The sequence below is a fragment of the Grammomys surdaster genome, unplaced genomic scaffold (assembly GCF_004785775.1).
Source record: "Grammomys surdaster isolate TR1022 unplaced genomic scaffold, NIH_TR_1.0 931, whole genome shotgun sequence".
In the NCBI taxonomy this organism is placed as follows: Eukaryota; Metazoa; Chordata; class Mammalia; order Rodentia; family Muridae; genus Grammomys; species Grammomys surdaster.
In genome coordinates, this window is record NW_021605350.1 from 428,224 (window position 1) to 441,422 (window position 13,199).

At 39.9% G+C, this 13,199-nt stretch overlaps 1 gene segment (V, D, J or C); it reads right to left on the reverse strand.

The window, feature by feature from the left end:
• Positions 1–11,632: 11,632 nt before the first annotated feature.
• LOC114634284 lies at positions 11,633–12,325 on the reverse strand. The segment is given in 2 exon segments: positions 11,633–12,069; positions 12,250–12,325. Coding segments are annotated over 2 exon segments (513 nt in total).
• Positions 12,326–13,199: the final 874 nt, after the last annotated feature.

The following is a 13,199-nucleotide window of genomic DNA, read 5'->3' on the forward strand; positions in this document are numbered from 1 at the left end:
CCAAGCAGAGAGGGGCCACCCAGAACCCCTCTGATTGGCGATCTGAATTCTTGCTTAGGCTTCAAGGCTAAGCACTGCAAGGGAATATTAATAAAAGATAAAAATATCTCTCTGGGTTCCCTGAGGGACAAGCCTGACTGCATAGGGGTTGATGTCAAAAGTATCCCCTCTCCAGGAAAAAGACATCAAGACGGATATGGCCCTCATGCGTCACTGGACAAAGCCAGGGGGACTGGAGACATTACAAGGTCCCCTTCAAATACTGGAGGTCAGGCCTCTATCCCGCCTTCACAAGTTTAGAATTGCCACAGCCCTTCTATACTTAGAGAAGGGAGGAGATGTCAGGGGCAGCCCTGCTTACCCACTGAAGGCCTAAAATCAGCCATAGGCCTAAAATCAGCAATAAGCCTGTCATACATGTATAATAACACCAAGTCTTGTGTCTCAGTGGAAAAACTTCGAAACAGATGGCTATAAGCTAATGTAAACAGGCAGCTTTTGTGGAAATTTACAAGCCTGAATAGTCATAGACCTTGTAAATAGGTAGCCTGGGCAGACAATACCAACTTAGATAAAGACAAGCGAGTCATAGTCAGAGTCATAGTGACTTGTCTCCTGAACCTTCTCCCAGCAGATACACGGTTCTGATGATATCTGTATTTCTCCTGATCACCCACACTCCAGTGTCATTCCCTTCCCCACATCCTGCCTTTCTGTGTTTATAACCCCTGTGTGAATGAATTATGATTTGAGAAAAAATAAATTATTAAAAAAATAAAAGGAAGTTGACAAGGCGTGTTTTACCTACCTTGGATTTGTGCTTTCTTGGATGCTAACCTTGATTGCCTAATAAATAGCTGATAGTTACTGGCCTGTATAGGCACTTCTGGAAAAAAAAAAAGAAAGAAACTTTTCTCAGATGCACAACTCCAAGGTTTTCAAGCTTACAGTCCTAGTTTACATTAAAATAACTATATTGTATTGGTTTCCTACTGCTGTACAATGAACTTACACAAACTCAATGGCTTATGACCACAACAGTTATAGCCTGGGCAGGTTATGCCTGGGACTATATGCAGAGTCTTATAGGCTTCACTCAAGGTGTAATCAAGGCTGAATTCTCATTTGAGTGCTCAAAGAATCTCCTTTCCAGCTCAGTCACTAGGTTTACCCATCTGTGGGCCTTGGAACAGTGTGGCTGAGAATGCTACACTTTTATTAACTGTGGGCTAGAAGCTTCCCTAATGTCCTACAGGCACTGAAAGCTTGATGACATGTGGGATCTCAATAATCAAACCAGCAAGGGGATGAACAGGAGAGGAAATGATTTCTCTTTAGTGGCTTTGACCTGATTAAATCAGGCCTACCCAGGTTAATCTCCCTTTGAATGATCTCAGAATACTCAGAATTTGTACATTTATGACATGCACAAAATCTCATTTCCTCATCTGTATTTTAGGCAACAGAGGGTGATCTCAGATCTTCTCACAGACGTGGCATATTTTCCCAGAGGCAGCATGCATGAGCTCCATGTACTAGAAGTCACTTGGAGCAGAGAAAAATGCGCTAGGCTGAGCTTCTCTAGAACCTCCTGAAAATAAAATCTGGAATCGTGTGGCTCCATTCAGTTTGCTGTGGCCAGGATGTAATCAATTAGAGAAGAAGAAGGGAACAGGGGTTATTTAGTTCACAATTCCAGAGATTCAAGTACACAGAACTGACTGCTGGTGAAGGTCTAACAGTGAGCAGCATAAAAAGGCTGGGAGCCAGTACTTTGTATAGAACACATTAGGCATTTGAGAAGCTGTCAGACCTCCATCTAGAAATGTCTCATCATCTAGGGAAGCAAGCTAAATCTGATGATGAAATTTAGGATACAGGATGAGATCACCAGACAAGAAATGTAAATAGATGAATGCAGACTGAGTCTTGCAGTATATCCCAGTGCAGACAAGTTAATACAGGAGGAGGAGCTACCATGGAGAAAGGCACACTACTAGGGGAGGGTTAAGATAAGAATGTTATCCAAGATTGTCTTTAGTTTTAATGTAAAATTAAAAAGTTAATAAAGAAAAAAAGGTAAGACTTGTTGCTTCTAAATGGTCAGACATCAAATGTTCTAGCACATTTTATTGAGGAACCAAAAGTCTCTCTAGGCAAATAAAAGATTTAGAAGATAATATAATAGTAATAATAATAATAATGAACTTCTTGTCTTCCTTCTTCTGCTAGTCTACTTCTTACAAATTTCCAAAGAGAGAAGCTCATCAGTATTCAAAATGTCTTGAAATCCTTTGCCTTTCCTGAAGTGGTCCAGCTCAAGCACTGTAGACTCACTCTCAGTATTTCAGAGTATTAAAGCTTCAGAGTCAGACTGATCTCATCTACTGCATTATTTTCATTCTACACATGAGAAACAGGCTCATACAGCAAGAGACAAATGTAAGGTCATTTGCTTAGGTCATCAAGCTTGATTCCAAGAGTTCTCCCTATTGCTGGACTCCACTACTACCACCCCTACTCAGCTGACACAAACCACTCTGCATGTTGCAGCCTGCAATGGTCATGGACTTTTGTATTGTGAGTTTCTGATGCTTCTCTCAATCTATACACTACCTACACCTAGTGAGAGGAACATGACATGAACATACAGAGAATTGGCCTAACCTTTCAAATACTATATAGCCCATTATAAAATTCCTTACCAACGTTTCCTTATTCACAAAGTAAAACACTGTTGCTTAGCATTGATCTTTTAATGTTATATTAAATATAATTCATCTGAATTATGAATGTGGAGGTATTCCTTTAAGCTTTGCAACTAAGGCAAATTCCCAGGCAGGAAATTGAGGTTTGGGGAAGTTAAGAAGGTGGCCTAATATCACACACAATACAAAAGATCCAAATCAGGATTCTACTCCAGTGCCTGAATTGTGGTTTTGTTAAAGACTCCAAGCCTCCTACATCTAGGAAGACATGCTGGCCAAAGGAATATCCTGTAGAAACCATATCCAGACATTAGGCAAGGCTCCTGGTTGGTAGATGGAGCCACCTAATCACATGAAAAATTTTAAACCAAAATTGCTCTGTTTTAAAGAAAATACTGGGACAAAGTTTGGAGCAGAGACTGAAGGAAAGCCATCCAGAGACTGCCCCACATGGAGATCTATCCCATATGAAGACACCAAACCCAGACACTATTGCAGATGCCAAGAAGTGCCTACTGACAGGAACCTGATATAAGTGTCTCCTGAGAGGATCTGCCAGAGCCTGACAAGTACAGAAGCCAATGATAGGTGCCAACCATTGGACTGAGTGCAGGGGTCTCAATGGAAGAGTTAGAGAAAGGACTGAAGAGCTGAAGGGGTTTGCATCCCCATAAGAATAACAACAATATCAACCAACCAGAGGCCCCAGAGCTCCCAGGGACTAAACCACCAACCAAAGAGTACAAATGGAGGGAACCATGACTTCAGGCCCATATGTAGCAGAGGATAGCATTGTCTGGTCCTGTGAAGGCTTGATGCCCCAATGTAGGGGAATGCCAGGGTGGGGAGGCAGGAGTGAGTGGGTGGGTGGGGAAGCAGGGAAGGAATAGGGGGTTTCCGCAGGAGAACCGAGTAAAGGAAATAACATTTGAAATGTAAATAAATGAAATATCCAATAATTTTTTAAAAAATCATACAATCACTTCACTTAAATAATTAATAAAAATTACAGTATGTAAATGAGTAGAAATGATGGATGACTACAGAAAGAGCAAACATTATGTACTATTGAAGAACTGCAACCGGATACAGAAACTAAAGGCTACTGTATGGAATGTCCCGAGGAAACCATGCATATACATGATTCAGTTGTGCATATACTAGGTACATTCCTGAACAAATCTAAGTCATCATTAAATACATACACACCCTCATCCCTATTTATTGCTTCACTATTCACAAAAATAAGAATTTAAATAAACCTACTGGCTATCAACAAAGGAATGGGTAATAGAAATGGTACATATGTGCAAGGAATATTACTCATCCATAATAAAAATAAAAATCACATATATGTGTCAAATTTTATTCTGTGACTCACTATATGGATTTATTTCAGAAAACGCTCACTGTGCATTTGAATACAGTTTTTCTTTTGTTGGTTTGAGGATAGAGCTCAACCAATTTCTCCTGGGCCAGACTGAAAACTAGTATTCTTGAAATCTTCTACACCTGCCCTTAGTCAGGGTTTCTATCCCTGCACAAAATTACGAGCAAGAAGCAAGTTGGGAGGACAGGGTTTATTCAGCTTACACTTTCCACATTGCTGTTCATCACCAAAGGAAGTCAGGACTGAACTCAAGCAGGTCAGGAAGCAGGAGCTGATGCAGAGGCAATGGGGGGATGTTACTGGTTTGCTTCCTCTGCCCTGCTCAGTTTGCTTTCTTATACAACCCATTATTACCAGCCCAGAAATGGTTCCACCCACAATGGGCCCATTCCCCTTGATCACTAATTAAGAAAATGCCTTAAAGCTGGACCTCATAGAGGCATTCCCTCAATGAAGATCTTTTCTCTGTGATAACTCCAGCTTGTCTCATGTTGACACACAAAACCTCCTAGTACAATATCATTTTCTTACTGCACTTACCATCAATAACAGGGAAAACAACCGAATAGGATGTATGAGGCTTCAATCCTGGCACATGAGTGGTTGAGTCAGGACATTTGCAAACTGAAGTAATCTTGAGAAACTTAGTGAGACCATATTTCAAAATTTTAAAATCTGAAGCTGTGGAACATGCACGCTGTCTTTGGAAGGAGATTCTTTGCATAGCTAGATGAGAATGCAGCCTTGACTATAACCAGTAAGACTCTGAGGAGACAACCCAGACAAACTCCACCCAGTTTAAAGGTGTTATAATTGTAAGTCACCATATTTGTGTGGTTCAAAACTGGCTCATGGTGTGGGCATGGGTGTGGTTGCACGCCTTGGTCATGGCTGAGGCAGTCCTCAGAGCCTCAGCTCAGGCCTCCCATGCACTACAGCTGTGGTCCCAGCTGATCTCACTGTTGCACGGGTCAGGGAACACCCACACCCCTCGACTGACTCCTTCTCGGGAACTGCGGTCGCAGCAGAGTGAGAGAGCCCTGAAGACTGCTGGGCTTGGGAGAGGAGGGACCCAGAGTGCCAGTGGGTCTTCAGTCAGACAAGATGACTGGGAGAAGGCAGCTTGGCAGGTTCCAGGAGGTGGCGCTGTCTCGGCATCAGCTTGTCTCTGCTGGATCTGTGGGTATAATCACAGGGAAGCAGCATCTCCAGCGGGGAGATGTCTGGAAAGCCTGGATATCAAGCATTAAATCTCTCTTGGAAAGGCAAAGGTGTTTGAGGAAATTAGACGGCTGAAGGAGAAAATATTGTGTTAATAGTATCTGGGATAGGCAGCTACAGTTTGTCTGTGAAGGGAAATTAGTGGTTAATTAAAAGCTGAAAGATGGTGGTCAGCATGTTGATTTAACCTGTGGAAGTAAATTTAGATGATCTTATTAAAAGTAGGAAGGCCTCATAACCACTGAGACATTTATCCAGCCCCAAACTAATTTTTGTATCTCATAAAAAAAAATATAGGACTCGAGAGATGGCTCAGCAGATAAGAGCACTGACTTCTCTTCCTGAGGTCCTGAGTTCAATTCTCAGCAACCATATCATGGCTCAAAATTATCTATAATTGGATCCAGTCCTCTCTGTGTGTCTGAAGACAGCTACAAAGTACAGTGCAGTGTAAAGTATGGTGCAGTTTTTATCATGATTGCTCTGTAATACACCCTGAGGTCAGGGATGATGATTCCCCCAGAAAGTCTTTTATTGTTGAGAATAGTTTTCACTATTCTGAGTTTTTGGATATTCCAAATAGCTCTTCCTAAGTCTATGAAGAATTGAGTTGGAATTTTCAAGGTGACTGGATTGAATCTGTAAATTGATTGTGGCAAGATTGATTTTGGATATATTAATCCCGCCAATCCATGAGCATGGGAGATCTTTCCATCTTCTGAGATATTCAGAATTCTTTATTCAGAGACTTGATTTCTTGTCATACAGATGTTTCACTTGCTTAGATAGTCACACCAAAGTATTTTACATTATTTGTAACAATTATGAAGGGTGTAATTTCCCTAATTTCCTGCTAACCTGTTTATCCTTTGAGTAGAGAAAGACTACAGATTTGTTAAATTTTATATCCAGCTATTTAGCTAAATTTGTTTATCAGGTTTAGGAGTTCTCTGATAGAAATTTTGGGGTCATTTAAGTATACTATCATATCATCTGCAAATAGTGATATTTTGACTTTTTCCTCTCCAATTTATATCCCTTTGATCTCCTTTTGTTGTCTAATTGCTCTGGATAGGATGTTGAGTACTGTGTTGAATAGTTACGGAGAGAGTGGGCACCCTTGTCTAGTCCATGATTTTAGTGGGATTGCTTCAAGTTTCTCTCCATTTAGTTTGATGTTAGCTACTGGTTTGCTGTATATTGCTTTTACTATGTTTAGGTATGGGCCTTGAAATCCTAATTTTTCCAAGACTTTCACCATGAAGGGGTGTTGAATTTTGTCAAATGCTTTTTCAGCATGTAATGAGATGATCATGTGAATTTTTTCTTTGAGATAGTTTGTATAGTCAAATACATTGATGGATTTCCTTATATTGAACCATTCCTGCATCCCTGTGATGAAGCCTACTTGATCATGGTAAGTGATCATTTTGATGTGTTTCATTTTGATGTGTTCTTGGATTTAAATTGCAAGAATTTTATTGAGTATTTTTGTATCAATAGTCATAAGGGAATTTGATCTGAGATTCTCTTTCTTTGTTGGGTCTTTGTGTGGTTTAGGTATAAAGGTAATTGTGACTTCATAGAATGAATTAGGTAGTGTTCCTTCTGTTTCTATTTTGTGGAAGAGTTTCACTAAATTATAAAAAAAAGTCTTTAATTTCTTTCTTTATTTCTTGTCTGACCAAATTATCATTGAGTAGAGACTTGTTCAGCTTCCATGTGTTTGTGAATTTTCTGTTGTTTTTGTTGTTCTTAAAGACCACCAGACTTAGTCAATGAAGGCAGGCCACATTGGCCAAAGACTACTGGCAGATGTCTGTGAATGAAGGCCTAAAGCTTCTCAGAAGCACATCAGGTTAGAGAGGCTGGAAAAAGGCCAAGCCAGGAGCCTTGACCTAGCTAAAGAGCTGATGCAGTACTAACACAGCAGGAGGTACAAACTAAAGAGTCCCAAGAGGCAAAACTGATAAGATAATGACTTTAAAGAACAATAAATGAGAAGGGATGCTAACTATTAAAAATCACAGGGAGAAACACTTAATTAAATATAAGAAAGAAAAGTCCTGATTCCTTCTGGTTTGCTTGTGTGACCTAGGAGCGAACCCTGATCTCTGGCTCTCCACACACTTCACTCACACACATAGGAAGCTTGACCTCCGGGATGTCAGGCGAGTCCACAACCCATGACCCAATAATCAGTGTAACTCAACCCCCCAGGATATAGGGGACTAAAGGGACCCAGGAAAAAGCTCTTTACTAATCCTACATCTGATAGAGAGATAATATCCAAATTATTCAAAGAACTCAAGAAGTTAGAGACCAGAGAACCAAATATCCCTATTAAAAATGAGTTACAGAGCTACATAAAGAATTCTCAACTGAGGAATATCTAAAGGCCAAGAAGCACCTAAAAACATGTTCAACACCCTTAGTCATCAGGGAAATGCAAATCAAAACAAACCTGGGATTCCACTTCGAACCAGTCAGAATGGCTAAGATCAAGAACTCAGGTGATAGCAGAACCTAGTGAGAATGTGGTGAAAGAGGAACACTCTACCATTGCTGGTGGGATTTCAAACTGGTAAAACCTCTTTGGAAATCAATCTGGCACTTCCGGAGAAAATTGGAAATAGATCTACCTGAAGACCCAGCTATACCACTAGTGGACATATACACAAAAGATGCTCCAACATATAGCATGGACACATGCTCCACTATGTTTATAGCAGCCTTATTTTTAATAGCCAGAAGCTAGAAAGAACCCAGATCTCCTTCAACAGATGAATGCATACAGAAAATGTGGCATATTTACACAATGGAATACTACTCAGTTCTTAAAACTATGACTTCATGAAATTCACAGGCAAATGAGTGGAACAGAAAATATTATCCTGAGTGAGGGAATCAAGACAAAAATGAGCACATATTTTTCATACTGACTGATATGTAGATATTAGCCCAAAAACTCAGAATGCAACCCACAACCATATGGAGTTTAAAGAGAAGAAAGACAAAAATATAGATGTTACAATCTTACATGGAAAGGGGAACAAAACAATCACAGGAGGTAGAGGGACAGAGATACCTGTGAGGGAGAGAGGGAAGGATAAAAGGTGGGCAGGATCAGGTATTGGAAAGGAGAGAAGTACAGAGGGTTAGGAAATTGGTTAATAACATGCAGTATGGGGGATGGGGAAATGGGGGTAGCCACTAGGAAGTTCCAGACTCCAGGGAAATGAGAGTCTCCTAGGCTACAATAGTTATCACTTTAGCCAAAATAATCAACAAAGGGGAGATACAACCTATTGAAACCACCACTAGTAGATCACCATGGGCCCCAGTTGAGGGTTGGGTCCACTCATACATCTCAAAATTTTTAACCCAGAAATGTTCCTGTCCAAAGGAAAGACAGATGAGCCCACCCCAAATGCAGACACTAATCCCCTATACTATTGCTGATGTCAAGAAGTGCTTGCTGACAGGAGCCTAGTATAGATGTTCCCTGAGAGGTTCTACCAGCACCTGACCAAAACTGAAACAAATAGAGCCAACCATTGAATTGAGCCAGGTGACCCCAATAGAAGAACTAAGGGAAGGACTGAAGGAGCTAAAGTGGATTGGAACCCCATAGGAATAACAGTATCAGCTAATTGGACCACCCAGAGCTCCCAGGGACTAAACCACCAATCAAAGACTATACTTGGAGGGAGCCATAGCTCTAGATACATGTGTAGCAGAGAATGGCCTTATCTGACATCAATGGGAGAGGAAGCCCTTGGTCCTGTGGAGACTGATGCCTCAGTGTAGCAGGATGCTAGAGCAGTGATGCAGGAGTAGATGAGTGGATGGAGGAGCACTCTCATAGAGGCAAAGGGGAGGGAGGAGAGGGAAGAAGTGATGGGGGGTTTGTGGAGGGTAACCAGGAAGGGGATATCACTTGAAATGTAAATGAATAAAATGAGTAATTTAAAAAGGAAAAAGGAAAGTGGGATATATATTTAATATCCAAAACTGATAAATTTATATTACACAAAGTAAAATGGTAATAGTTTCATTATATTACTTATTTGAAAGATTAAGCTAAATACCAAGTTATAAAGCTAAATTAAGAAAAAATGTAGACATCATTGTTATAAATCAAAACTGAGTTTTCAGGGACTAGATAGTTCCTTTAAAAAAAATCACTAACTACACCTCAGGATCCATCCCATATAATGTTGTCAAACCCTGAACTTATTGTAGATGATGGGAAGTGCATGCTGACAGGAGCCTGATATGGTTGTCTACTGAGACGATTTTCTAGAGCCTGACAAATACAGAAGCAGATACTCACAGCCAGCCATTGGACTGTGCACAGGGTCCCTGATAGAAGAATTGGAGAAGCGACTGAAGGAGCTGAGGGGGTTTGCAGCCCTTTGGGGGAAGCAACAGGGTCAATTGATGTAACACACAGAGATCCTGGGGACTGGACTAACAACCAAAGCATACACATGGAGGGACCTATGGCTCCACCAACATATGTGACAGAGAATGATCTTGTTAGACATCAATGGGAGTAGCTACCCTTTGTTTACTGTGGGGGTTCGATGCCACAGTGTAGGGAAATGCCAGGTCACAAAGGCAAGTGTGGGAGGGACCACCCTCAGAGAGGCAGGGGGGAATGCGATAGGGGGGTTCTGGAAGGGAGACCCAGAAAAGGAACAACATTTGAAACGTAAATAAAGAAAATATCCAATAAAAGAAAAGAGAAAACACTAAAACCATTCTGAACATCTTTAAACCTAAATTTAGAGCAGTGGCCTTTTGAACCACACAGTACAATTAGAACTGTAGTGTGAATATTACCTGGTAAAAGTTGACTTTTAGCCTCGTCCTGGTCTCATGATTGTAATAACTCTGTGGTAATTGTCTTTGCAAAGTACTAGAGTGATTTTTATTTTCTCATCATATTCCAGTAACAGAAACAGGCAATATTAGAAGCCTCATTTGATATTAGTCAAATAGTAATATTTTTCAAAACACTTATTAAATACTTATATTATGTCCTTTGTGGGACCTAGAGATGATCTAGAATGGACTGCATTGTGAACGAGCTCATGGTCTTTGAGGGGAGACAGTGGAGACAAAACCTTCATGTGCAGTAGCAGCACAATGGGAGCAAACCATCATGAGAAGACAGAAAACGGAATCATTATTTAGAGGAGACATTATGGATATTTGAAGTTCTCAAACAACTATTTGTAACCCTGTTCTTTCTCTGGGTTTCTAAATGATGCTCAAGGCTGGGGGTGATGGCCTGCACCATTCATTACAGTGCTTAGGAAGTGGTAGGTGGAAAATTTTGAGATCAAAATCCACTTCCCAGTTTAACAGCGCATTATTCCTCTCAAAAACAAATAACAAGAACAACATATGTTTTCAACTAATTTTCGATTAATACATGTTTGAGATTAGTTAACATAATGTTCTTATTGAAGTACAATGTATTTCCCTCAAAAAATAACAAACACTGTTAATTATTATTATAAGACAGAAAAACAAACTTGAGTCTCATGATACAAAATCATATTTACCAATAATGTAGTGTAGGGTAGAATGAGTTATCACAGTCTCCACATTGGGAAAGTAGATGAGAAGACAGCAGAGGCAGATGTGTCCTAGGAATAGGAAGCATAGATCAGATATGTTGTTTAAGAACTCATACATCATGTTTTCTCTCATTTTTGTCTCCTAAATTTTTATAGATTCATAAAACCCTGTGTTCATGCATGTGTGTGAATGTGTGTGTGTGTTTGTGTGTATTTGTGTGTGTGTGTGTGTGTGTGTGTGTGTGTGTGTGCATTGAATGGGCACATATGTATGTCACATGGAACTAGGTGGAATACTAGGGAAAGAAAGTATGTTAGTTAGAAAGAAAGGCGGTGACAGAAAGGAGAAGCAAGAGGCATGAAGATTGTCAAAATACATGACATAATTTTATGTTGTTTTGAAAGTCAACATTATACGAGTAAGTAGTAATCTTAACCAGAAGAAGTGGACGGATATTGCCAGGAGTCCAAAAGTGAGGGAGATTTCTCAGAGCTGAGCTAAACAAAAGTCAAGTTGTTCTCTGCATCCTCCAGTGGGAATATAGCCTGACAGGCTCTTGATTTAGCCCATGGAGACTCAAAGTAGAGCTTTTCACTCCAGAGTATAGGATATTCAATTTATCATGTTCAAAACACAGAATCTAAGAATAAGAAATAAAAAAGACACAAATATCTTTATTTCTTTTTTTCATAAGGACCTCCCAAGTCAAAGCATCTGTTCATTAACTTTCTACCAAACTTTGCAACACTTTGACATAGCAGGTGCAGCCAGAAGGGGAAGTGTGTAGGTCACAGGATGTGTGGTGCAGGGAGCTGGTTAGAATCTCAGAGGAGGTTTGTGTAGGAGGCTGAAGCACTGTGGGAGAATAGCTGTTATACTGCTGACAGAAATAAATGGCTAGGTCTTCAGCCTGCACACTGCTGATGGTGAGAGTGAAATCTGTCCCAGATCCACTGCCTGTGAAGCGATCAGGGACCCCAGTGTACCGGGTGGATGCCCCGTAGATCAGAAGTTTAGGCGACTGTCCTGGTTTCTGTTGGTACCAGGCTACATAACTACCCACATTCTGACTGGCCTTGCAGGTCATGGAGATTCTGTCTCCTATTGATGTAGATGTGGATTTGGGAGACTGGGTCATCACAATGTCTCCATCAGCACCTGCAATCAGAAATAGATAATGAGTGTACATGTGTACACACAAAGACTTCATGATGCAAATGTTATAATATAAAATGTCCTTTCTATTGGCATTGCCTGCTTACTATTGACTTCCTATAGGAAATAGCTATTTCTCTACAAATGATTTATTTTAAGATATAACATTTTTAAATGTCTCACCAGACAACCAGAGCAATAGGAATATGAAGACCTTAGTCTGTAACTCCATCTTGATGCCCATGCTGGTCTGATGCATTTCAGATTTCACTGCAAAGGCCTGGTTTATAAATCATGTCAGCTAGGCTGCCCTCTAGGGATCTATGCAAAGTAGTCATCAAATAAGGAAGTAAATTGCCTGGACACAGGTGTGTGAGAGTATTCAGGACAAATCAACAGCCAAAAGTACTATCAAAGACAGGAAATAATCACTGGGAAGGAAGTCAACATAGAAGCTCTAGGACCAACTTAAAGCTCTCAAACCACAAGTGTCTAGATGCTCTCATGACGTACTCCCATTAAAAATCAATAGGTGAGGTTTGGTTTTTTTTTTTAGATTTTTTATTTATTTATTTATTTAATATATATACATATATATATGTGTGTGTATGTATATATGTCTATACATATATATGTTTGTATACATTTGTATAAATTGTGAATATATATATATATATATACATATATATATATATATATATATGTGTATATATATATATATAAATGATGATTACACTGTAGCTGTCTTCAGACACACCAGGGTATTTGATCCCATTTCACATGGTTGTTTGACATTGTATGGTATCTTGGAATTTAACTCAGGACTTCTGGAAGTGCAGTCAGTGCTCTTAACCACTGAGCCATCTCTCCAGACCTAACAGATGAGTTTTACAGAAATACTAGTTAAAATAACTTTGATTTAATCCTGAGAAAAACTAAATCCTGTGCAACATCAACAAAATAAATTAGGACAGTGGAAAAGAAGAAAGAAAAGAAAGAAGAGATAGAGGAATAGGAGAAAAGAGGAAAGAAAGAAGGAAAGGAAGGAAGGAAGGAAGGAAGGAAGAAAGAAAGAAAGAAAGAAAGAAAGAAAGAAAGAAAGAAAGAAAGAAGAAGAGGCGAGAGGAGAGGGG